The sequence below is a fragment of the Callorhinchus milii genome, unplaced genomic scaffold (assembly GCF_018977255.1).
Source record: "Callorhinchus milii isolate IMCB2004 unplaced genomic scaffold, IMCB_Cmil_1.0 Scaffold2, whole genome shotgun sequence".
NCBI classification, from domain to species: Eukaryota; Metazoa; Chordata; class Chondrichthyes; order Chimaeriformes; family Callorhinchidae; genus Callorhinchus; species Callorhinchus milii.
Window position 1 is genome coordinate 107,649,249 of NW_024704743.1, and position 27,921 is coordinate 107,677,169.

General features: G+C 39.3%; 1 protein-coding gene across 2 annotated transcripts in view; it reads left to right on the plus strand.

Annotated features, from left to right (window-relative positions):
• chd7 (chromodomain helicase DNA binding protein 7) overlaps positions 1-27,921 on the plus strand; it is a 123,002-nt gene that overhangs the window by 9,529 nt on the left and 85,552 nt on the right. For both annotated transcript variants that reach the window (XM_007896721.1, XM_007896722.2), the window contains exon 2: positions 8,515-10,354. In XM_007896721.1, coding sequence (XP_007894912.1) covers positions 8,702-10,354 — 1,653 coding nt within the window. In that variant the 5' untranslated portion in view covers positions 8,515-8,701. The remainder of the gene's footprint in view (positions 1-8,514; positions 10,355-27,921) is intronic.

A 27,921-nucleotide genomic window follows, 5' to 3' on the forward strand; every position in this document is an offset into this window, starting at 1 on the left:
GCTTTTGGTCAATGTTTTAATTCAAACCTCATTACATCAACTCTTACACAAATTAATTATTTCCCAAGAGTGTGGAAATCTTTTACCACCCTCAGGCTTTCCTTCCTTCTACAAACCTGCACACTTTCAAAACCCAAGATTGGTGTTGCCTAACACACTTGATTTATCTAGTCTTTTGCTATTTTCCACCGTAATGATTTTCTACACTATATTATGGGCCTTGGCCCTTCACCTAGGTTTCTTACTCTAAAAGGCGCTTAGTATCAGTGAGCTGCTTAACTATGGAGGCAGTGATACCATTGCCGACCACATATTTCATTTTTAATCCAAGTGTCACATCTGGTTTGGTGATCTATTGGTATTTTCCCTCGAGGTAAGTGTAAGGGGGATGAAGGACGGGATGTTCTACTAGCGTGCTTTAGGGACTTGGGTCATCATGAGTTAAGTGTTGGTTTTGGATTAAGCCAGATCGGCATATTTGCGTCTTGCTGTGGCACATATCTATGTAATCTGAATAACAAGAAATGTTAATGCTTGTTTGACTGCTAAAGTCATTTTTTGACAGTGTCCTAGTTTCCATTCTGTATAAAAATAATCCAGGTGATGCTTTCTGATGATGTTTCTTGCATAGTGGAATAATCTCGCCTCTGAATCAGAAGTTTGTGGGTTCAATTCTCACGCCTGGATTTAGAATCACATAATCTAAGATAACAGTCCAATACACCGCTTGGGGTGTGTTGCATTGTCAAAGATGCAATCCTTCAGGTGAGACGTTTAAACCAAGGTCCCTTCTGCTTGTTCAGGTAGACGTTAAAGATCCCATGGCACTATTCGAAAAGAGAAGAGAGTTTCTTCTGGTATCCTAGCCAGCAAATTCCCAAATAAAGTTGGTCATTCACTCCATGGAGTACAGTGTGTATAAAACCACCGAAAATCCATTCTCCTATGATCCCAGGCAGGCTTGTGCATCTTGGATAATTCAACATACATATTCATCCATGGCCTCAAATCTAGATTTGTCTTGGCAACTTTATGAGTGGAAGAGTTTTCAATTCAATTTTGGCTTTCTCACCTGTTTGGCATAATTAAGGGAAATGGTAACCTCGAGAGTATTGAATTTATGAACAATATGAGCACTTGATAAAGATCTGGGTTCCATTCTGTTAAATGTCAGAGAGTACAGACAGACATGATGAGATGGATCCTGGAAAAGGTTGAGTGTTTCAAGAGCCACTTAAATGTTTGTTTCCTTGGACTGTCTGTTCCTGGTGGTATGCCTTGCCTGGGTGATTAAAAACGTTCCCTTTTCTGCCTTTTAACTGGAGCTGTGCAGTAAATATATAGCTAAACTGGATAACGTATCCTTGTTTGCCGTATGGGATCTATTGCAAAGGTTCTGCGTTAGTTTTATTTTGCTGCTTTTGTATTTTCACCTGAAGGCTATGCATGGCATATTTTACAGTGTCAAATGAATTTGTTCGCTTGTTAGATATGTTGCTTGCAAAGACTATTGTACTTGTAATCAATCCAGTAAAAAAAATCTTAACTTTGATTTTCATTTTCTTTGGAGCTGTAGACTGTATTCTTTGAGTGAGTGGTAAACTGTATTTGCCTAGTGTCTTTGCCTTTCCACGCCCACCCTCCCAACCAAAACCAATGTATCCAAGGGTGGATGTCCTACTTTTGGGTCTTCTCAGTGAGATGTACTGCAGTAGCAATGGGTGTGGGGGGAGGAGAAATACTTGTGGAGCTATTGTGGGACATGTCAGATATGATATGGTATTATTTTGGTAAAATACTTCAGATGTTGAAGCTACAATGATATTGTCATCATTTAGTTCCCATTTTGATATTATGCCACAAATTGGCAAATGGTGCAACATGAGTTTTAAATGTAGTACCAGCTCCACAGCTGGAGCCCACACAGCACACACATACTGACTTGTCCTCACTTGCACTTAGAAAGTTTGAAGTAAACCAGAGCACCCAACATGTGTGGGCCATTTTACCCAGTTACACACCCTGAAATCTATTTACCACATGAGGCGACCCCCTCGGAAGACGCGATTCATGCTGTTAAGTCGGCCAGTTCCTATTTGCATTACTTTTCATGGTCCTGGTCAGCTGTTCTAAGGAGGCCAACTTTGTGTTAATGTACTAAAAAAAATTGGTGCCAGATTTTGGTTCATGCTGATGTAAATTTGGTGTCTTGTTCATACTATACTTCATACTATACTTGGAACGTCCTCCCGACGTGAAAGCCATTCTATAAATGCAATCTTGTTGTTGTTGTATACTCCAGTGGCATAAGTCAAATTTCTGGCCTCTGTCCTTTTGGGGATAAATATAAAACTTTAAAAAAATTAAGTATTGTGCAAAATATAAATAAATGGAAAAAACAGATGGGTGCAGTAGCAGATAAAGTTGTTTCCCTGTTGGTATGGAATCGTGTGTTTAAACAAATCGGGGAATTATAGAATTTTTTTATACCTTTTTAATTTTTCGAAACGCCAAGGCAACCTGCTATTTTTTTAAATATTGGTGCACTTTAAATTGGAATTGTGGCATTCATCTTTATACAACTATAGATTCTGCCATTATAATCTGAGCCTATAATTGTATACTTAAACTTGTTGCATAGCATGCCTGGTGCAGTGCTGACACAGGTACAGATTTGGAGTTCAGAGCTGTTTATTTCTAAATGATTGGACCCTATTTGAACTTCTATTATAGTGTGTCTGCATTTGATGAATCTGCCTTGTTTTCCAAAGGTTTTTTCTCTTCCAATTTCCTGGTGTTTCACAGGCTGCTCGGGAGCGGGTGAATGGACAAGATTAGGGCACATCACCACCAAACTCATTCTATCGTCTAATATTGGGATGTTCTCCTGACGTGAAAGGCGCGATACAAATGTAATTTGATGTTGTTGATATCCAGATATTCACTTTTCAATAGGGTTCGATGCAAGGCGATCAAGAGTGAATTTTCCTCAGGCCTCTCCGAAACATGGGGCCAAATGCAGCACTTTTACTGCTGCTCTAGCTGAGATCAGCATCTAATCACAAAACAGGAATCAAATCTACCCTTGGATCAATTTCACATTGAGTAGTCCTTTTACCAACTGAGCCATTGGTGAATGTTGCAAATCTTTGAGAGGATGAGCATTTACTGCACAAGATTCCTGAAACTCTACACTGGGTTCTGTGTCAATTTGGTATGAAAATGGCCAGCGCTATTCATGTGGAAGGGGAAAGGTCGATATCACCCTGATGCAGTGTGAAAATAAGGCAGAGCTTGCATTGAAAGTTTAACCAAATTAAGCAAATATATAGGGAATGTTATACAAATATATAGGGAATGTTATACTGACAGGTTTCGGACAGGGCAGGAAAAAATTATCTTGTCCCAGACGTGACATGAGCTCTTGTTTTTTGAAAAGGAGAGAAAATATTTATATGAATTAATTTTGCAACAATTAGTTTTGTTTTTCATTAATTAAACTTTGGTAGAAGCCTGATCGTAAACCGCTATTTTGCAAAAACTGTAATGATGTGAGGTGAAACTATAGCATTCTGTTTAGAAAATGGGACTTCTGGTCCTGGATAAACTTTTTGAAGTGAAATTAGACGTTTAAAATAAAAACATTCAATTTCCTTTCAGATGAAAAGGAAATTGAGCTTTGTGAATTGCTGCTGTATATGTGTTAAACAGTATAATTGGTAGTGAATTGATATGAATAATGTGGTGGAAGGGAAGGAGAAAACATTCTATGTAGTTTTGAATGATACACTTGTTGCATTTTGAAAGTTATGATTTTTTAAAAAATCCAATATTACGTAAAATGTAGATGTAAATACCTACTTCCATTCCAGAATATAGGAAAGCTTAGATGTATGTTATAAATCTCTGACCTTGGAGAATGGAATTGTTCCTTCAGAAACTTAAATTGTTTTGTAAGTATTCTCCCCACATCAAACATTGGACTCTCCTGGGCATGCTCGTGGCTATCCACTTGTGTGTTTGTAAGAAACAATATTTCACTGCAATTTTAAGTTAAACTTCCCTTTGGATTTGTACAAAATGTTGCAAGGGAGTTTCATTCTATTGTCCAGTTTCCAGTTAGAAAAAGGTATAATGTAAACCATTTGTATATTTGAACAATTCTTTTGCTTACTCATTCCCTTCAGCAATGGAGCTGGAAACCATACCTTTGAATTTAGCCATTGATGAGGGGTTATCTATGACCATAGTTTTTAAGTAAGCTTAAAAGTAATTTAGAATAATATATCCTTGCATTTGATTTCCTCTCATAGCACACACTTCCTCCTCCCCCCACTTAGCACATACTTCCTTTTCCTCCCACACTTTTATTTCTCTTAAGTGCGTATCCAGCTGAGTGAGCCGCTAAGAGAGAGACATAAGAGTGATTTGTACATGACTAATAATAATAATCCTTGCATTTGATATTACGCTTTTCATGTCGGGTGGACGTCTCAAAGCGCTTCACAGAACATACTGTAAAGTGAATTGACTGTATATTTGTGGGCGAACGCGGCAGCCAGTTGCGCACAGCAATTTCCCATAAACAGTCGTAGATTGAAAATGACCAATTTATTATTGTTTTTGGATTTGGAGGGATTATTATTAGGCGTGTGGAGTAAGGAAACCTGCCCAAGGTTTCGCCCTGCCTGGAATTGAACTCGGGTCTCTTGCTTGCAAAGCGAGTGCTCTAACCACTGAGCTACAGGACTCCACAGGACTATTTCAGTTTCCTCTAATCACTCCTCCTCTGAGGAGAGGAGTGGCTGGGCTTTACTCGGTGTTCCCTATAGTAACATGCCCATATGCATGCCCATGAACTTTAAATTCTACTTATAAAGAGTTTTGAATTTATGTTGTAAAAGTATGGTTGTTTACTCAATCCCATTATGGAGTTAAAAGAAAACTACCACCTGTTGACCTCTGATGTGACCTGGATTGAAGGTGTGAAGCAGGAAATTTATCAGCCTGGTATAAATGTCTGATGTGAATCTCCTGCTGTCTTCTGCAGAAGGCAAGCTGCATACGTTAAACTGGTAATTTAACACCACTCTGTGTATGACCTGAATTTGGGACACTGTATATATGCTAGAAGAACTCATTCTATTTTGTTCAGCTCTGCCATAACAGAATATAATTTTACGGGGCCTCTACAGTGTAAATTGGGGACCAGATATTGAACTATGCAATAACCTGGTACTTCAGTTGGTAGCTGGCTGCTGAACACCTGCATGTCATATCAGTTATGCATTGTGGATGAATTTTTGCTGTGAGTTGGTTTAACTATTTAAGCTAAATTGTGTTAGCAACTGGAGTGATCCTGTGCTGATCCATAAACTTGTTTAAATTATTCACGGGCTGATTGAAAATCAGAATAATTCATTGCGTGCTTTAACTGAATTTGACTTTAAATTGAGTTCTGAAAGAGAAAAATGTTTTTGTAGCTAACTTGGAGCTGATGTGTTCCCCCCCCCCCCCCGCCCCTTCACTGCTCATGGTGGAAGTCGGGCTTGTTTTTGTTGGAAAAAAGTTCTCAGTATGTTATCAAAAGGCAAAAGTTTTAAAGTTGAATATGTGTTATATGAATGAACAAAAGTGTTCCATAGTATGTTTTTGTATGTAAACTTCTCCGGACTCTGACCCAACTCCTATGTTCGATTCAAAGTCAAAAGCAGAAACTGGACAAGGAGTTAGGTTTCTATGAAAGCCCTTGTCTCTGGAGTTGCTGAATAGGTTTGCTTATGTGATGGAAACAGGCCTGTGATAGTAGGAGTAATAGGAGAGGGGTTAGGGGTAATGAAGGGAATCATACATAGAGAATGCAGTTGTTAATTGTATAAGTAAGCCAGCACATTTAATATACAAGTGTAATTTCTGGCCTGAGAAGCACCTATCTAGTTTAGGAATGGAATATACATTTAATGCATTCTAATCTAATGCAAAACAGCAGTGTCTGAAAGAAGCGGCCATGCATGCTTATAACAGCCAGAGCCCTGCGCAAAACCCTCTAGCTTACTGTTGTGACCTCTGCCCTTTTGTATCCTGTGACACTCAGCCTGTCTTTGTACTGGAGTTTATTCATGATGGATAAGTTGCCCCCAATCACATATGCTGTGCTGCGAAAGAGGAACAGATAAATTATTTTCAGCTGCAGTCAATCCTTGGAAAAAGGAATGTAGTAGTGAGTCTAAAAGGAGCCTGTTTCAGTGGAGGCCCCTATGGCATTATGGGGACAACCTGCAATCTCAAACAGCTCTTTCAATGAGAGATGTGCTGGATTGACCCTTTTAAAACCTTTTTAATGTAAAACAATGTAGGAAATGACTAGGTTTGTTAATCAGTGACTGCAGAAACTGGGAAGAAATTTGGGTCTTAATAGTTGTCAGTTGTAGCTATTTTTCTGTTCCTCAGCATGTCGCCATTGGGCCCCACCCTTTGGATCCTCTGGTAATTTAGCCCCAGCTTTATGGCAAATGTAATTGCCTGGAGACCTCTTGATGGCTGGTAGTGATATTGCCCTGTTTCCCCCTTCTTCTCCTCCCCCACCTACTTCTCCATCCATTTTCTTGTTAATCTGTCATAGTGTGTTGTGATTAGTTCACTGGTTTAGCACAAAGCATTAAATGCTAAAATATGAGCCTGCCTGTTTTCAGGCTGGTGACCTTGCAGAAATGTAAACGTTTTCATGACAATCACATCCCCATCAGCTAAAATTCTACTTTCTCTGTGTGAAAACATTGCTTTCTTCCGGTGCCAGGGATTAAGGATCATTGCACCTTAAATAAAAAAATTGGGTCAGTGAGTACAGTGGGGGCAGATGGTTGTGAAGCTGCTTTGCTCCATGCTGTGTAATTGTACTTGTGAATGTCATAGCTGACCAGGATGTTCTGAAATGGTGTTGAGCAATGTACAGTGCCAAATTGAGAGACAATGACAACATCGATGCTATTCATTCAAACTTGTGGTGAGGTAGTTATAGTTGAAATACTCTAGTTTCCTATTGTTCCTGTTGATTTAAAAAATGGACGGTTCACTGTCCATTCCTTTCAGGCAAGGGTAAAGGTATGGTTTATTTTGATGGGGTGGGGGAGGGATGGGTGTGGCAGAAAATATGTCATCCTTGCTCAAAAAGAATGATCAGTCAAGTAAACTGCAAGCAATAACTTAGTCTTGAGAAGATTTAATGTAGCTGTGATACAGAAATAAAAGGAGTAATTATATTGCAGTGTTCTTCAATTTTCTCTCGTCCTTTTGTACTGTGAGGACAGTTGTGATGGCTCTGACTTTATGGAGGTTGAGCTGCACTAGTAAATGGTCATCCTGCTGTTTAGCTTTGTCTGAATGGTAAAGGGATAGTGAAAGAGTAATCTGCCAGAGACTCCAGCTGGAATACGCTCGCACTTAGTCACAAATGGAGCTTGTTACATCACTGGTAATCTGTTTGTCTCGGGGTGAGTGATGAACCCTGTGGCTGCGCTTCCTTTGTCAGGATCATTTAGAAAGTGTGGCCTGGATCTCCAGTGTAATGGACACTGAGGTGGTTGTTCTATATCTCAATGAAGTCAGAAATTGTTTCATGGACTGCTTCATTTTTAGCATCAAGATATAAAGGCAAATGTTAATGTCTGTACACTTGTTTGCCAGAGAATTTAAAGTTACTGTAAATGTGTCGCAGAGATGTTTATTTGAAATATTAGTCAAAACTGGAAGTAGCTTTTAGTAACCGTTGAGTTTCAACAAATGCAGAACTAATTTGAAAGTAAATCTAAGGATAAATCGAGATGGAAGATTTTGAAAATGTATTTTGTTGGATCAGCTATACATTTAAGTAGTCACATTTTAAATAAGGTTTTTAAAAATTCTTTGACACACTTTTCCTACAAATCCTTTGGTCTCTCCATCTGAACTTAGTGCATCGTTGCATCAATAATTCTGCTTATATATCTGATTGTCGCTCTTGGGGATGGTAAAGGTTAAGGACATAGTGGAGGAGGTTGGAGCATTTGTTCGGCTCTACTCTAGCAGATGGGGTGCTCTGCTATATTCATACAGCTGCCTGCCTGGTGTGGCGGCAGCTGCTGTGGCTGCAGTTCATGTCCTTTTGTTCTTTTGCAACCAAGAATGTAGAACTGGGGAGTGTAATGAAGAATGAAATAATGGGTCAGGTTAGTGCCTGCATCGGTTATGAATAATCTATTGTGTAGGATGCGCTTGGTACAAACTTTTAAGCAATGCTTCATGTAAATACTTTGAGAATTTACCCAAAGGATTGCAGTTTTGCTCGTATGATCTTATTTTTAAACTAAGAAAGCTTAGTATATCCTCTTGTGTTAGTGCATATGAGAAGGAGTTGTGGGAAGGTATATCTTAAAGCGGCTTTATTGTTTTTTATATATATATATATTGTGTGTGTGTGTGTCACATCATTCATTCCATTTGTCCCCAATTTTATTTTATTTTTCATTTTTTCCATAGGACCTGTAACCAGACTTTGCCTCACACTGAATTGTCCAAAAGAATTAAGGAAATGTGGAGTGACATGCAGTTGATTAGTCATAGGATTTAAGGCTTTGAGGACATACACCTCGAAGGGAAGCGAGTGAGGTGAAGCAGAGAATAGTTCACTTTTTGTGCCACGGGGGGAGCTGTGAGCACAAGGAAGATGGCAGATCCGGGTATGATGAGTTTATTTGGTGATGATGGGAACATTTTCAGTGAAGGGCTTGAAGGTCTTGGAGAATGTGGTTTTTCAGAGAATCCAGTGAATGCTCTTGGGCAGCAACTACCCATGGATCAAGGATTTGGCTCCATGCAGTCTCCCCTCCATCATCCCCCACCCACTCAGACTCAAACGAAGCTGACTCATTTTGATCATTTTGGTCCGTTTGAACAGCAGAAAATGCATCTGGTAGATCAGCCTAATCGAATGATTGGTAATGCTCCTGGGAATGGCATGGCGTCGCCTCACTCACAGTACCACAATCCCCCAGTTCCACCGGTTCCTCACAGTGGTGCTCAGATGGGAGTTTACCCAACTATGCAGAACGAAAGGTGTGCACCGCAGTTTGTGGATAGCAGCTCCATGTGGGGACCACGTGCTGTCCAAGTTCCAGACCAGATTCGACCTGCCTTCCAGCAACAGCAGCAGCCACCGCCACCACCTCAGGGGCAAGGGCATGCTCAGCATATGCAACAGATGGGGAATTACCTGACTCGTGATTATACATTGCAGCAGCACAACCAGCCTCAACAGCAGAGGGTGAACCAATTTGCTCAAGGTCAGGAGGCCCTCAGTCAGGGAAATCCCTTCATGGGAACCTCAGGACCAGGCCACTTATCTCATATGCCCCAGCAAACCCCCAACATGGGCCCTTCCTTGCGTCATGCTCCAACTCCGCAATATCACCCTCATCCCCCTCCACCTGGCACTCTCCATGGGGATTCAATTGCTCACAGTCCTAGATTCTCCCCAAATCCATCTCAGCAACCCAGTAGCAGGCAACAGAACATAACCTTTACTTCACGTAGCCAGGCAGTACCTTCACAATCTGTAAGTAGCTCAGGGCAGTATTCTCAATATCCTTACAGTAACATTAATCAGGGATTAGTTAACAGTAATACAGGGATCAATCAAAACCTAGGCCTTAATAATAACCCTTCTGTGAACCAGTCAATACCCCGTTATCCAAATACTGTGGGATTCCCAACTGGCACAAGCCAGGGACTAATGCACCAGCAACCTATACATCCAGGTGGTCCGCTCAACCAAATTAATGCACAAACTATGCACCCCACACAGTCTCAGGGAACATATGCTTCTCCACCTCCAATGTCGCCTATGAAAGCTATGAGTAACCCAGCAGGTACCCCTCCCCCACAGGTTAGGCCTGGCAGTGCTGGAATGCAGCTGGAGGTTGGAAGCTATCCAAACATACCTCTGTCTCAACAGCCACATCAGTCCCCAGGCACCATGGGACTTGGACAGAGGACCATGGGACCCAGAAACATGCAGCAAACACAACAGTACATGAGCCCTTCTCCTGTGCCACGGGACATTGGCAGCCTTCCAAGACCAGTCGGGGCACTGGGTCCCAGTGGGAATCATGCAGATCAGGTGATGCAGGAACGTTTATTACCTAGCCAACAGCACCCAAATCAGCCTTTTCAGCCTCAATTGCCAACCTGTTCACCCATGCAACAGCATGCAGCAGTGCATCATCAAACTTCTCCTACACCACATCAGCATCAACCGTGGATACAGTCACAGCATTCATCACCTCAGGCTGCACCACAGCAAGTGCCTGTCCAGCAACAGGTGAGTGATCGATCTGAATTGAAGCACACTTTAAACAATCCAGCTGTCAAATGTGATTGATCAACCTGTGCATCTTAATAGTTTTTAATGCATAAAGTTCTCAAAATACGTATGTTGGATTATTTTAGCATAGAACAATTGCATTGCATATTGCAGTCTCTACTATGCAGCTTGGAGTCATTGCTTATTTAACTGTAGAGTATACATCAGATCACATTAAAGTTTTAGGAATGCTTCAAGGAAATCTCCAGGCAGTTGGCTAATTTAAAATGGTCAAACCTATTTCAAAGTGTACATCAAAGTGTGGATCATTTGTAAAATTGATTTTACCCATGTGAGATTTGGTATTAAATGTTGTAATTATCAGGGTGAGTAAGAATGAAGCAATGTTCCACTATGCGATTGATGTTTGCTAATGCTTATGCTTGTAGTGCCAACTACAGTTTGTCTCGGTTTTGTTCTGTGAAACAAATGGTTTTGTGAAATTTTGGGTTGACTAAATCAACTCTTTCCTTCGTATCCTACTCTTAAAGACTTTTTCTTAAAGTCTCCATAGCTTAAAAAAGTTGCCATTTGTGCAATTAAGTACTTGCAAATTTAAACGTGCAGTATTAATTGATTCAGGCTTTCTCTTTAAAGGAACATATTTGTTGCTGAAACGTTACTCATTACACTTTCCAATGAAAGTATAAAGAATACACATTAAGTCCCTAATCTTTTACTCCTTTAAGAATGTCAATGTAGAAAAAAAACTTAACCCAACTTGCAAAAATCGCATTGCCACAAAAATTCAACATGTTGCACAACATGCTTTCCTGGCAGCTATTATGGCTTGTTCTCCAAAATGGAGTACACAGAGCAGGATGCTTCAGGGTGTAGAAACTGAACCTAAAGCTCCATGTCAAGGTTAAATTCTTAATTTACCTCATAGGTGATTCAAAACCTTCAAGTGAAAAAATATATCAAATATGTCTATGTGTCCACAATCATGTTGGATATTCTACTAAATATCTAGTTTGCTGTTTAATTAAATGAAATAGTCCTCTTCTATGAAATCTAGAAAAATGGAATCCTATAATTCTCTGTTACCATTTTAACTATAAAAAATCTTCTCACCTTTGTCCCAGATGTCAGTTTTGACTTCCAGGATTTTAATTTGAAAAATATACAGCACTATAATTTACAATTAATCCTGTAAAGCACTTTCAGAAATTTTGATAAGGTGCTGTATTAAATGCAAGGATTATTTTTATTAAAGCAGAACCTTCTCCCAGAAGGTTTTCTGTCTAAAATGATTTGCTGAGGCTAGCTGTTAAGAGCAGAGTCAAATGGGGGTATTTTAAAAAGAATTGGACATGAACATGCTGAGGAAAAGTATTAAGAAGGTACAGGGAAAGACTAGGGGATTGGGATTCATGGCTTCTTTGAGGAGCAATCACCATTATGAAAAGAATGATTGAATGTTTTCTTCGGTGTCATACATTTCTATGGTTATATGTATTTAGAATTGGTGCTCATGATTTGCCTTGAATTGGAAAAGTAGAAAGAAGGTTGGTGATGGAAAAGGGCATATTATTAACAATGGGTTGGGGTCCGTTGGACTTTGTAGCAGGGAGATTCTCCTTTGGAATTATCTTATTGATACCTGTTTAGCCTCAAGAATTAGAATCTAAAGCTTTAACATGAATGTGCTGGGATGCAAGTCCAAGCCTGGTGTCCAGGTAGACATAATAGGGGTCCCTGTGTTCTGAGTGCTCAATTGATGAGGTTCATGAATTTGACCCTGTGCACCATGAAATAACTAATGCAATTTTACTTGTATATAAAGTTGCTTTATGAATGTGGAATTAAATTATCTGTATAAAATTGTATTACAGCTATTTCTGAACACATGGGGACAAATTCAGAAAACTTGCCAAAAGGAACACAATAGAAGTTATCCAACAATTCATTATTAATTGCATAAAACAGAATAACCTTGGAAATAGATTTGTTGATGCCAATTGCTATGCCACAATCGTAATTGAGAAAATTAATATGTGAATAATAAATAAATAATCCTTGCATTTGAAACAGAACCTTTCAAAAAAGACATTTCAAAGTGCTACACTGAATTTACCGTAAAGTGTACTGACTATTGTATATTTTGTAGGCAAACATGGAAACTAATTTGCACACAGCAATGTCCTACTATTGGTCATGTAGCTACCCCTGGAAAGATACATTCCCTAATCTTTTACTCCTTTCAGAAAATTTATTTGAATGAATGACATTTATTGAAAATCTATCCCCACCAAAACAATATTGCAGTAAGCAATGACAGCTTGCAGGATAGCTTCTTGGAGTGCTATATGTTGGGGACATACAGCAGGCTTGCATTAGTAGAGTGAAGGGGGCAGGCAGAAGAGTGGGGTACAGGTCACAATTAGGGAGCTGCTAAGGTGTGAAGGGATTTTATGTGATGCTGAGGATCTTGAAATCGATCTGTTCAGAGACGGGAGTACTGTGGAGCCTAATCAGGATTGGGGTAATGGAGGTGCACAGTTTGGTGCATGTAAGGATGTGTGCAATGGAATTTTGTATCAGTTGGACGTTGTAGACGGTGGAATGGAGGAGACCAGCAAGGGGTGCATTTGTGAAATCAAGTGAGGAGGTGTGCGGTTGAGTCGGATATGGGAAGTGTGGCGCAGTCCTGATCAAGGACCGAATGTGGGATGAGAAGCACAGCTGGGGATTGAACAAGATGCCAAGATTATCAACCAGTTTGGTGACAGAGAGAGGCCAGTGAGGTTGGATCCAAAGGAGGTGAGACATTGGTGGGAGCCAAGGAGGATGGCTTCCAACTTGATCATTTTAAGTAGCTATTCTGTCTAACAAACTGTTGTGCGACTGAACAGTGGACCTGGAATCACGGTGGGAGGCAGAAGATATATTTGTATATCATCCGCATATATGTAGAAGCTGATTTGCGGATGAACATCGACAAGAGGAAGATGTAGATGAAGAAAAGAAAGCAGCCATGCCAGACCAGGAGGAGAAACCACCGGGGAAGTCGACTAGAGGTGGTGGGTAAAGCAGGAATTGAAACAGGAGAATGCGGTGCAATGAAGGTGGATGAGAGAGGAGAGGGAGTCAAGGAGGATAGAATGGTCCACACTGTTGAAAGCAGACATGCTGATGAGGCACAGAGAGAGAGTGAGTTTGTCATTGGTAACTTTGACAAGGGACTGTCTAAGTGTTGTAGGCAGGGTGGAAACCAGATTGGAGGGGCTCAAGCAGGGAATGGAGGGAAAGGTGGGGAGAAAATTTGGGTGACAGTAACATGTTCCAACAAGTTCCAAGATTTTTGATATGAAGCATAAATTATACCAGCGTGTGCAAAACCGTATGTAATGAATCTGTCAAAAGTATCTACATTCAGTGAAATTTAAATTTTAGAACATTATACTTTTTAAAGAAACCAGTTTTTTGCAATGATAGGTTAAATTGAAATGCTAAGTACCAAGAGTGGTCCAATGTCAAACTTATGATTAAATATTGCTGACTACATACACACTTAATAAAGAAATTAGGCTAATCCTTATAGTTGTAGATGTTATGTATTAGAACAACCTGCAGGGATTATATTATTATAAAGTGGTACCATTTGTTGCATTGCGGTCAGACTTTGTGAATTGATCAAAAATCATTAATTCATCATTTAGCACAGTTTTGGGGCTATATAGGTGCAGTATTTATACATGCTGGTAATATGGAGGTGTAAAGCATTCTAAAAGTTTCACATGCCATTGTATTAGATTTGGGATCTAGTTTAAAGCAACCTATATATTTAGCAGCAATCTGAATTTTTCAGTGTTTCTTCAAACCTTTACAGAGTATGTGGAATCTAAAGAAGTAAAGTTAAACTATACATTGCCTACAACATTGAAATGTTTTTAAACCCTTCCATTATCATGGTGACTACATGTTTGCACTTGCAGACACTGTAAACATAAAATGCAAATGGTCAACATTTTCTGTCTATCAGATAATATAGATGCATTTTTGAACTATCATTCGTTATGTTTGAAATGGGAAGTGAGCTAAATCCTTTAGGGTGATTAGGATCAGTTTTGTTTTCCCTTCAACTGCTTGAGGATGTAATGTTTCTCCCCACCCCCGTCCAGCTCCTAAGAAACAAAGAGGCCGCATGCATTCTTGTGAGGAAGAGATTTCTAGATTTGCTTTTAAGTATGTGGGCCCTTGGGCAAAACTGGCTTTGTTTGAAAAGATGGATTTAGGAGCTACAAGTGGCATTGGTCAGATCCTTGTTAGGACAATTCTGTCACCTCAGGTACTAAAGAATGACTGAAGTAATTTGTGCCATTCATTATCTTATGAGGCTGGTTGAACCCAGTTTGCCATATTAGCATGAAAATACAAGTTTGAAGCCTTCTGATTTGGTGACCTCTGCTTTTACCTGATAGGCCATGACCAGTTGTAGAGGTGAAGATTGCTAGTCTGAGTGGACAGAAAATCCTGGCATGGATTATTTCTGAATGATGGACGCTAATCTGGGGGTTTTAAAGTTTTAAGTAACTTCAAAGTATGCTGTTGCGACATAAATTTGTATTCATGATTTCATCAAGTTTCTGATCTTGACTGGATTTGTGGTTTGTGAGGGCATTACATTGTTATCCAGGAGGATAGTTGGTGAGCAAATGTGTTGGGTCATACATGTGCATGCTAATGATTGGTTAGAGTGCAATTGGCAGAGACCTGAGAACTTGATACTTGTCTGCCCTTGGCTAGGTAATTGGAGGTGATGGCTAAGTAACTTAAGGATGAGGGAAGAGAATTAAAAGAATATAGGAAATTATTTAAATCAGCATCTAAATTCCCCCCTTTCTGGATTATGTAGACTCTGTAGTCAAGAAGGTACGTTCAGGTGCTCTTTCTGTGAAGTTTTGATCCAGGCACTTATATGTGCAAGAGCACCTTTATCAAATCCTGTAGAGATCAGAAGCACAGCAGTGTAAGCGTCTCAAATTAAGTTGCTTGATGTTACTGTGTTACTCATTGGTTCTTCACCATATTGGAGTGCATTGGTTTTGAAGTTATTTTTCTACCTTTGCTGCAAAATATTTTAACTGAAAATTATATAATAAGCCCTTTCTTCAGAACAATTGTCAGCTTCACATGGCTGGCGCAACACCTATTTTTACCCACTGGATGTAAAGTCAATTTTTATGTTACAGACATTATAAAATGCTCAAATATACTTTTGGAATACCCTTGGAAATTAAAGTAAAACAACTATGAATGCATTTCAAAAACACATTGTTCAAACTCCCTCTTCCCAGACTTCCTTTCCCCCCTCCCTCTTCGTAGACTTCCTTCCCCCTCCCTCCTTCCTGTACCCTCCTTCTTTCTCTCCGCCAAACTTCTGCAATAATACAGATTCCCTTCCCTAGCCCAGGGTGCTAATGCCAACTGTAGCACTTCTATTTATTGCTACCAGGGGTCAGATCAGGTAACTCAGCTATGCCTGGAGATCATGTTTTGACCTTCCAGGTCTGTTTGGCTAAATTCCAATTTGGGCAGTCTACTAACCAGTTAAGTTACAAGGTACAAAGTGTTTGTGAATGTAAGACCAGCAATGAATTCTTGAAAGCTAATAAGGTAAACATGCTCCAGGAAACGTACAATAACTTGCATTTATGTAGCATCCTTCATGTGGGAAGTGTTTCGGAGTGCTTAACAATGGCGGCGCCTGATGCTGAGCCTAGGAGAAGGGGAAGATGACCATAGGCACAGCCCAAGAGGAAAGTCTTTGGGTATGATTTGGATAGCTGGAGGAGAAAGAGATATGGGTATTCTCCACATACATAAGAAATTTGACCCCATGTCTGCAGATGACATCATCGAGAGGGAGCATGCAAATGAGGAAAAGAAGGGGGCCAAGGATGGAACCAGGAGAGTGCAGTCCCACTAAAGTTAATGATGGAGAGGCAGTTGAGGAGAAAGGTGTGATCAACTGTCAAAGGCAATGGAGAGGTCCAAGAGGACAAGAAAATAGAAGGAACCCTAGTCACAGATAGAGAGGATGTCATTTGTGACTGAAAGATTAACCTTTTTTCTATATCAATTAAAAAAGCTATTTCGTTTAATCAAGGATTCCTTTTTAGCGTCAATTCTGACCATTTCAGAATATTAGATAAAATTGGTCATTCATTGCATGGCTGTTGGTGGGATATTGCTGTGGGCAAATTGGTGGTATGCTTTCATAATATGCAGTCGCTACACTTTAAAGTAAAATCATGTGAAGCACATTGAGACAGATGTCTCTGTGTTGCTATATCATGTGTAAAGATTATCATTATATCATTTTTCCTACCCTAAGCCTGCCTGGTCCAAACTGAATCAAAAATTGATGATCTGAGTCTTTTGACTGCTTCAACTGCACTAGGTGGCAGTCTGTTCCATATGTTTACAATAGGCATGTTATTACTTCTGGATCATGTCCCTGTTCTATCTTGGTTCTGGGTAGAAGTATCTCTAAATCCACTTTTTAAAAGTAAGAAAATCCCAATTCACCATTTCATCTTTATCTAACGAAAAATTATTTAGCTTATTTTACCTGTCTTAAAAGATATAACCAAAACCTGGAATTATTTGCTGCTTTTTAACTTTTTTTTTCCTATTTCTATATCTCTACCAATGCTAACTGGATATAATATTCAATGGTTGGCCTCGCACATAGTTTGTGAAGTTGGTATCACTTCTCTTGGATCTATTTGCAGTTTCTAACTGTTTTGTAAAATCTGACTTGCATGAGGATTTTTTTCCATCTATGGTTAACCATGAGATCCAAATATATCCTATTTTCTTTAGAGCCTATATCCATCTCACACACATTTTTGTGATTCATTCTCTTCATTCAGTCTGCACAGATTTTGTACCTTGAGCCATTGGTTAGTAACATTGGAGTCACATTTCTACTTTTTCTCCTCCCACTAGTTCACCCAGGAACACAGTTGTAGCACCCAATTGCTGCCCTGGCTGCACTTGCCTCATGTAGTTTCAAATTGAACCAGTTTGTATGCCTTAGTGCTGAACCAGTTTTATTTACCAGAAATTATACTTTTAGTGACTTCACCAAGATTATTTGTAGTTGTTGCTAACTGTGGATATCCCAAGACTGAACACAGTGGGAGGTCAGATCATCACAGCTGCTCGATTACAAACTATTGATCATAGTTTTCCTTTGGTAGCCAATTTACTTCCTTTTATCTCAAGAGTTTTCACTTCAGCCACAAATTTCTTGGGACGACCTACCATCAAATTCATATAAATTGTTATATGTGCACAAATACTGTTGCAGCATTAAATAATTCAAATAGATTTGTTTGGCTTGATGTGCCTTTCATGAATCTTTTATTATAGAATTTTTTTTAGTGTTAAATACATTTCAACTGATTATAGCGATTGGGCATTTTCCTCCTATAGATGTAATATCCTAAATTCTCGGGATTGTGCTTTTTCTCAAACATTGGATATTAACTACTTATTAAAATACAAGGATTGTTCGTATTATTATTACTTTTCTATCTTGCATTATTCATTAATGTGCTTTAATAAAATCCGGAATACCTTCCCATTATTTCATTTTTAATTTTCTTTTATTTAGAATTAGGTGTTCTATCTGGTACTACTGCAACAACATCTTGCATTTATATAGCGCCCTCCAGGCCGGGCGGTGTCTCAGAGTGCTTAACAATGGCGGAGCCTGAGGCTGAGCCAGGAAGAGGGGGAAGGTGACTGTAGGCACGGTTGAAGAGGAAAGTCCTCAGGCGTGACCTAAAGATGGGGAAAGAGGGAGCAAAGTGAAGGGTTTGAGGGAGGGATTTCCAAAGTTTTGGCACATAGTGGCTGAAGGCACGGCCACCGATGGTGGAGCGGAGAATTCGGGGGACACGGAGGAGGCCGGACTCAGTAGAGCGGCGGCAGTGGGTACTGCTGTGGGGAGCGAGGAGGTGAGAGAGATAGGAGGATGCCGAGGAATGGAGGGATTTAAACCCTAGAGTGAGGATCTTAAAGTGGATCCGCTCTGTGACAGGGAGCAGTGGAGTTGGCAAGGACTTGAGTAATCGGGGTATGAAATTTGGTGTGGGTGAGAATGCGGGCGGTGGAGTTTTCAATGAGCTGAATTTTGTGAATAGTGGAGGAGGGGAGACCAGCGAGGAGGGTACTACTGTTTCATAAATATTCAACTTCATTTTTCAAAGGTTTCTAAACAGAAGAACATATTCGAGAACAAGTCAATTAAAGTTTATGTGAACTATATACACAAAAGTTGATCTGTGTGAATTTAGTCATTTGCTGTTTCAAGTTTAAGCGATTATTTTCGAAATGTAGTACTTTATGACAGAGTGACCATACGCATTCAAATTGAGCCAGGTTGAGTTGGAGAGAGTGCCAATGAACTATATTCTCTGAATAATGTTCTCTGGCTCCAGGCGGCATGCTGGATGGACCAACCCAGAGAACTGTAAGGTGTAAAGTACTCCAATTTTAAAAAAACATTTCATAACTAATTTCTAATTATTTCATAACTACTGAGGTCATCTACTTCTCCTATTCAACGATTGGAAAGGGAAGGTCACCATTTTCTTTGAGAAATTCTTATAGATTTTTTCAGTGATGATCATTTAGGTTTCCACTTGTCCTTTCATAATAAATACAAACTATGTCTTGTTCAGTTGTAACAATTGAGGCTTTCTACAGATGTGTTGTGAAGTAGGAGTGTAATCTATTACCCATTCAATTGTTGACATGTTACTATTATTCCTGATTTTCTACCATTACAGAATTATTTCATTCAAGCAAAATACTTTTTTTTAAATTTTGAGAACTTTCATATATGCTTTTATGGAAAATCTCAATGTGCCATTGTTGCCAAATTTCAATAGTTTAATTTTTAGTTTTGAATCCTGAATCACAAAATCTCTGAAGAAATTTAATCCAAAGTTGGCCTATTCTCACATGGAAGCCCATCTGGTACTATTACAGAATAGGTCAAAGTTGGATTTATTTAAATGAACAACATAGCATATGCTCCTAGAAAAAGAATCCTAATTTACAGAAATCGGTTGTGTCCGAAGCATTCTGCATATCAGAACTACATCCTACCAATCACACTGAATGAAATTTGTTTGTAATCCAGTAGCACAGATCATTTGAAACAATTAATCACAGATCCTGATGCAATTATGTTCAATTTGCTATCAATGACCTAATGATAAGAATATGAACAAACTGCTGCCCAGGGAATACTGCTTTTCAGATGTGCCTGACTTTGATTTACCCCAACTCCAAAAAATACTTTTTCCCCCTATAAATTGTGTCCATCATCCATTTTGTCCCCTGGAAGGAAGCAAATGCATTTGGAATGAAAGCTTCTTATCATTAAATTGGTGTGGTCTGTTTAAAGAATGTTTCTCTTTGGGCGTTTGCTACATTATAGAAGTATTTTGGAGGGAGGGGAGACATTTTTTTTATTCCTTTCAGTTTTGAAGACAATTCATTAGCTACATAAATAAAAAGTTTAAATGCAAGGACATATTTCAAATTTCCCGTTGAAGGTGCTGATTCCTGCTGTGTTACTCGGGTGCTGGCAATCCTCAGGTTCCTTGGCTAAATGGTGAATATCCATGCGAATGAATTAAAACACAAAAATGTCTGTATGTGGGGACACTAGTGCAATAGGATAATTTTCTAAAAAGGTGAAGGTGGATTGTTAGGCGTAGTAGGAGCTTTATGGTGACCCTGAATGGAAAAATTAGTTTTGTTTTATTTTCCTTAATTTAGACATCCTTTATTTGATTTGATCACAAAACAAATTTTATGTTGGATTTGTGTTGGAACATTTCAACACTGCATTATAATGCTCAGTATTGACAGTTACTTACGTTTTGTTTAAATTCCCAATGGAATATTTATTTTAACAAACCAAAGTCAAATATGGTTCTTTTTAAAGGAGAAGGGATAACAAAACTTGTATGAAAAGATAGGTTTGTAAGTAAGAAATTAAAAAAGCAGAAGCCAAAAATACTGAATATTGCAATGGTACTGTATTACAAATGATTAATTGAACACTGAGATACGTCTCTGTTAATTTAGCAGCAAGTAGGAATCTGTTGTTAGTCGATTGGCAGATGCTTTCTGGGGGTAATAATCGCCCCCCCAAAAAAAAACATTGGTAACTCAATACCACTGTTTGTGGGACACTGGTGTGCAAAATTGGCTGCTGCTTTTCGCCCACAAATTATATATTCTGTGAAGCACTTTGAGATATATTAACAATGTGATACAGTACTATATTAAATGCTAGGATTATTATATTTAGCTGTTAAAGCATTTTGACTTGACACTTCTCTAGATTATAGTCCCTGTTTTTTGAATAAATGTGGATCTCAATAACTAAAACCCAAAACTTGGATAATGGTATGCTTATTTGATGGATTAAATCAATTATTTTGAATATTGTGCCCAATCTGCCGTCTCATCTGATATGTTTAGGTCCTGACCTCCATTTTAGGTGAGGATACTATTTTTGCAACTTGTCCTGTGAGTAGTTTGTGGTTTTCCATGTGTGGGTTTCTAAACCACCCAAATCTTAAATAGCTACATATGAAACTAGGCCATCAATATGTGTTGACCCTTGCAGCATGGAGTTGCTCTGATTACCAGAAGCAATTAGTCAAGCCACACACCACTCTGGGCATTCCTTATTGACACAGAACCAGAGCTGATGCATGGTATCGAAAATAACTAAGAAAGGTAAAATAGAACTAGTAAAAAGAACCCATGAAAAGTAGATGTAGAAACCAGAAAAAATACGAACGGTAATAACAAATTCTGTGAAGTTTCTACTATTGTTTGCATAAGTGATACAGATGCATAGGAAATATTAAGTTGTGTTGAACTTCCCACTTGATAGTGTGCTGTGGAGTCCATTTATGGGTGATGTAACCAATTGCTAAGAATCTCCAGCCAGATTTTTGGGGAAGCAATGCATATGTTGGACTAATAATTAAATGTTACCTGGTAAATAACTCCATATCATATTCTGCTAATTGACATGAAAATTGGGCACAGTTTGTATGTAACGTGCTTCAGGACAAATTGTTGTTCGCCAATTCTGTTAGTTGGTACTAGAATTGCTCACATTTGTGCTAATGATCTGACAGTGAAGGAGCTGTTTGGAGTTGTGATGTCACTTTACACAATTGTTTTCTTCCCCTGCTTTTTTTCCCTCAATTTTCTCCTTTAAGATTTCTATTCCAAATTCTGTTGGTAAGGTCCATTAAAGTATGTTACTGACATACAGAAGCAACATTGTCTGTTACCTATCTGGCATTGGAATAGTAAAAACTTGTTGGATGTTTTCAATGTTTCAGTGAACTGCCTGGTGTGGTGCTGAGACGTACACTACTAGAATACCTAATTTTGATCTCTGGTCTGAGTTGTTAGCTGCTTTGCTGGTGATGAAGCGGAAGTTCTTATTTGTTACACAACAATTGAGTGAAACACTAGAACTTATTGTTCACAAGCAAGGAAGGAACAAATACTTTAAATTTCTACTTTTGATCACTGCCTTTTGATCAATAGTAATAGTATTGAAAAGCTAGTTTTGGTGACTGATGTTACAGCTTCAGGAGTGAGTAATTAAAATGTACAAATTTAACTATTTATAACTACAGTCAAGAGCCCAATATCTGCAATAACTGGGGGCAGTTCCATTTTGGATATGAAAATGTAGATACTAGGTCTTCACCAAAATACAATACTAGTACTTGTTAAATTCTTTCAGATTCAATACAGTAATTTATTTGTTTTAACTTGGAGTTTCACATTGTCTGATAACTTCTAGTAAATGATCAGTAATCACACCCAAAACCTTTTCTTCCTCCGCATGAGCAGCATGCTGGAACGCCACACGATCAATCTGGCATGTTTATGGAGCTCCTGTAGCTCAGTGGTTAGAGCACTCGCTTTGCAAGTGCAAGACCTGAGTTCAATTCCAGGCAGGGCGAAACCTTGGGCAAGTTTCCTTACTCCACACGCCTAATAATAATCCTCCAAAACAATAATAAATTGGTCATTTTCAATCTACGACTGTTTGTGGGACATTGCTGTGCGCAATTGGCTGCCGCGTTCGCCCACAAATATACAGTCAATTCACTTTACAGTGTGTTCTGTGAAGTGCTTTGGGACGTCCTCCCGACGTGAAAAGCGCTATATCAAATGCAAGGATTATTATTTAATAAAGAGCTCGTGGCCTCCTGTGGAATGACCACAAAACAAAATGGTCTTTTCCATTCTCCAAATTTAATTTTATAAGGAGACCAAAAAAACCTTAAAGACCCTAGAAAGCCTGGCCTTCCCTCTGAAAGCATAGGAAGCACATAAAGGGCATTCGGTCTTAAAAGCTGCATGTTGGTAAGGAAGTAAAGTGATTTGCTTTGGTAGAAAAAATAAAGAGGCTGACCGTATCGTGAATGGTAGGAACCTAAGAGTGGCAGAATAACAAAGCGATGTAGGGATCTAGATTCATAGGACTTTTAAAGTAGCAGCATAAATAAATAATGCCAATAAAGTCCTTTTGCTTTATGTCTTGAGGAATGGAGTATAAAAGTAGGGAGGCAATGTTAAATTTAAAACTTTATTTTCTGTACCATGTGATTCTATTTAATTCTGTGTAAAATGTCTGATCATTAAATCAACATGTATTTGGTCATTTCAGTTAAAGCATACTGCTATACTGCTCTAAATAAATCCTAAAAACCTCAATCGGGTAAAAGCCTATTCTGCTATCAGCAACTATATGGTCAATGTTTGTATTCTGTTCGAATGTGAGTTATACGGTTCACGATCTATGGAAGCTCTACAAATTAGAAAATCACAGATAATTTCCAAAATTGAGAACATTCATCGAACTGGCAAGTAAAGTAGATCTGAACTGTATATCGAAACAGACTGTCAAGACTGTTGTGTTCTAAACCAAAGGTTTTCTCTCAGTCCTTCTAGATAATGGTTTTGAAACATAAATCAAAGAAATAAAGGATGAAAATGTATATCCTGTTGGAGTGTTTAGGATGGTGTATTTTATTAAACCGTCACATTTCCTTTCAAATCGCTTTCAATTTGTCAATGGTTTGTCTATCAAAAACTTGTAAAAAGATGAAATCTGAAAGCATTGTTCAAAAAGTTGCTTAATTGCATTGGTTAGTTTTTACAAACCTTAGGCCAGAACAAATAGAAGGTAAATTGACCATCCAAAACATTACAAAACATCAGGCTTCATACTTATTATGGCAGCATTGGAAAGGAAAATGTTAAACGTTTTGGGTTTGATCAGAAGGTTGGGAGCACAGTTAAAAGGAGAGAGCCAAAAAATACAAGAATTGAGAAAAGGTTGGCCAGCATTCCAGACTGGAAAGGTGTGATACAGTACATGTGCACTTCTTTGCTTCCTGAACTGTGCAGTTTGTGCCAGGACAATAAAATGCTTCAAAATAAGCTCTTGCTTTCAGGGTTGCACAATTGGAAAAACTTAGATTGGAGACATTTAACCCCAAATTGCTCTCTGAATTACCATAAAGTGGCAAACCTCTGCACTATAGTTTTTAAGAAGCTAGTTTTAGCAAGAAATCAGTTTTTTCTCTTCGCTCCTTCACTCTCTCCACCCCCCCCCCAACTACCCCCGCCCCGAAGAGTGTGGTTATTACTAGGGTGTATTTTTGTGGCACAGGGAGTTCCTCAGGACCATGTTTAAGTCACCACTCTTGTGTATGATTACAGCTAGCAGACTACCAAACTACTATCTTTAGCTGAAGGACCATGACAAATGAGCTGTAGCAAGCCTTTCATCAACTGACATCCACACAGGCACTTTCCAAAAAAGTACAACTGTACACCCAAGCTCAATCTTTGTGTTATACAGTGTTCACATCAGACTTTTCCAAGTGGAGTCACTGGATAAAGATCAGACCAGGGAATCGTAGCTCCACTGCCTTCCACAAGCCCAACAACACTGATGCCTATTGTGGCATCTCCACTCCAAATTTTAATTAGATATTCCATCCAGGATCAAACTCGGGACCTTTCAGTAACTCAGTGCTGCATCCATGTGCTGTATTTGCTCAGTAAATCATCTGAGCTGGGGTTACATTAAACCCTTGTACCTTTCTGAGTAGTGGCCTGCCAAGGATATTGTTCACATTTACCCCCAGTGAGGCTTATTGTGAATAATGATTAATACAAAAAACCTGATTTTAAAATATTGTCTTCATGACTCTATGGGAAAGTAAGAGTTTTACTATTTAAGTATAAGTAAGTTTGAATTAAACCTAAGTCGTGTAATGAGGAAAAGTTAAATAGCCATTTTACAGGAACAAGCACACAAAGTTTCATTGAAAAATACCAACTGACTTTCAACAATTTATATAGCGCTCTGCATGCAGGGTAGTGTTGCAGAGCGCTTCACAGTGGCAGGGTCTGACAACGAGCCAAGGGGAGAGGGAGGAGGGAGGTGACTGTAAGCGCGATCAAAAAGAAAGGGATTTGAAGGTGGGATGGAGAGAGCAGGGCGGAGGGAGAGAGTTCCAGAGTTTCAGGGTGTAGTGGCTGAAGGCACTGCACCAAAGGTGGAACGGAGGGCACGAGGGACAAATAGGCCGGAGGCAATGGGTGGTGAAAGTGGGGGTTAAGCAGGTTGTTTAGGTAGAGAGGTGTAAGGGAATGAAGTGATTTGAAAATGAGTGACAGGATCTTGACGTTGATTCGTTCGTTGATTGGGAGCCAATGGAGCCTGGCAAGGACAGGTATGATGGGGGTATGGAGTTTTGTACGGGTGAATATCCAGGCAGCAGAGTTTTGAATTAATTGGATTTTGTGGATGATGGAGCTGGAGAGACCAGCGAGGAGGGCATTGGAATAGTCCAGCCGGGAAGCGACGAAGGCGTGGACGACGGTTTCAGCTGCATTAGTTGTGAGGTATGGACCGAGGCGGGTAATGTGGCGAAGGTGGAAAAAAACGGTCTTGACCAGGGAACGGATGTGCGTGCGGTAGAAAGGAAAGCTGTGGGTCGAACCTGATGCCTAAGTTGCGCACGGTTTTGGAGAGTCTTAGGGAGAGCCTGAGGAGGTTGAGTTGTTCAGACCTGCAGGAGAGAAGACATTGATGGGAAGCCAACCTTCAAGATATTTCTGATAGGCTCCGTGATCCTATCACCCCCATCCATGCCCAACTCCACTGGCTTCCCATTACACAGAGGGTACAGATCAAGATCCTGGTCCTCACCTTCAAAGCCCTCCATGGCCTTGTTCCTCCCTACCTCTACGACTTCCTAACCCTACTATCCTATTCGCTCCCTCCGCTCAGCAGGTTCTGGCCTGCTTCACGCCCCCCGTCTTGCTCACCCCACTATAGGTGGGCGGGCCTTCCGCCATTCTGCACCCACCCTCTGGAACTCCTCTTTGACCGTGCTTTCAATCTCCCTGCTTTCCCCCCGCCCTCCCTCCCATCCCAACCCTCAGCTCGGGTCCGAAACTCTTGTTTGTCCAGCGCCTTGGAACGTCCTCCCGACTTGAAAAGCACTATATAAATGTAATTTTGTTGTTATTGTTGAGCAAGAGAATGGCATTCTGGTGGCTCTTGTGGAGAGAAAACGCAAGTTCAGCTGTAATGGGTCAAATAATCCATGTCTGTGCTGTAACAATTTTATCTCTGTTAAAACTGAATTTGAAATCAATTTTTTCTAATTTATGTTGATATCAATTTGCTGAAATTAGTTATCACAGCAACATTGCATATTGGAAAATTAAATGGCAAATTATTTATGTACTGTTTATAGTTTTAAATTTAAACAATGTCTGACTGGAAAGTAACTGAATATGTGATATAACACTCCAAAAGTGACGCATCAAATAGTTGAAGTGCACTGAAATATAGTTTAAGATCAACGGCTGCTTTGAAAGAAATTGTTGACATACTTGAGTCTGACATATTGAGCCCACAGAATAATAGGCTACTGCCTTGTTGTGGCAGTTATAGGACGATTGGCAGATCTCATATTTAGGATTCTGCAATCCATGCCCTGTGATGTGCCTGAAGACATGGGATTGCCATAAAAAGGTGATGTCTAAACATAGAGGGTTTCTTTATAAATAATTGTAAAGTATTTGTAAATGAAGCTGCTTGTTGTTTTTGTCGATTTCCTCTCTTTGTCCCCAACCCCCAATTGAAAACTGCCCCTGAAAGTGGTGTTTGCTGATTTATTCCCAGTCATTGATGTACAAATTCCTCAAATGGGATTTGCAATAAGGGAATTGCATCAATTAGAAATACCTCATTGTGCTGTTGATTAACTGTTTTCAAAACGAAAATTGATAGCGGTGGCAACATGGAAAGATGGCGCATGCACAAACCCAAAGTCACGAATCTTTTCTGTCTCGAGACTTTCTCCACTGAGTGAGGAAGATTTGTACAAGGCAGCAAAAAAGAAACACCACATTGCAGACTCATATGGATCTATGGGCAGTGGCTGGTGCAGTGAATTCATGCAATGGAATTGATGTTGATCATAAATGTTTTGTTTGTAAATTTATTGAAGTGGTTGCTTTTTGGAGTGTCATACATCCATTATCTAAAAGCTCTGCACATATATCATCTCGGTGATCTACAGGAAAATAAATTTTTCTTAAGATATGCATGTTTACAGTTTGTTCTGCACAACCAACTGCTGAAAGGAAGGCGATTTTTGTTTCACTTCACGGAGCTTTGTTCTCATCTCTTGGTTTGAGTAAAATTGCAAACTTTGTAGGTGTATTTATCATTGTCTAAATAGTTGTTTACAGGAAATGGTGCTTAACCCATACCATTGTGGTTTATTAACCTTGCAACTTAATTTTTTTTCATTTGTACAAAATTGATTTCACATATGTCTAAACTATAATCCATTAAAACACTATGGTTTATAACAAACCTTTGACTTGGGTGAATATTTTTTAATGGGAGAATAAGGTTTTGCAAGACATTTGGATATGAAATTTATGGAAGACCAAACAGGCTGTTAGTGGCGCTTCACTCCCGGCTGTCATGATACTTGGAATTGCAGACATTTCAATAGAATAAGCACAAGATTTTTTCAATTTGCAAGAGCACTAAAAAAGGACCAGTGTGGATTTGAAAGTCCCAATAGGCTTATAATTCAAACTAAAATGCTAATGAGCCATGTGGCCTAATTATGCTTGAGGATAATTCTCTTCTGCAAAAATCATGTTAACATAACTTGCAAATATATGTATGCACCGTCTGCCTTCCTTTGGAAACTTGCACATTTCCTGCACTACAACATGCTGCAAAAATTGTTTTGTGGTGGCCATATTTATAAAACTATACTTATTGACTGGCTGAATGGCCTACTCTTGTTCCTATGCAGTGACTGGAACATAATTTTGTATGTTCGTACTCTCGTGTAAATCTTTTAATAAAATGGACTCTGTCTTTAACAGTTTGTGTA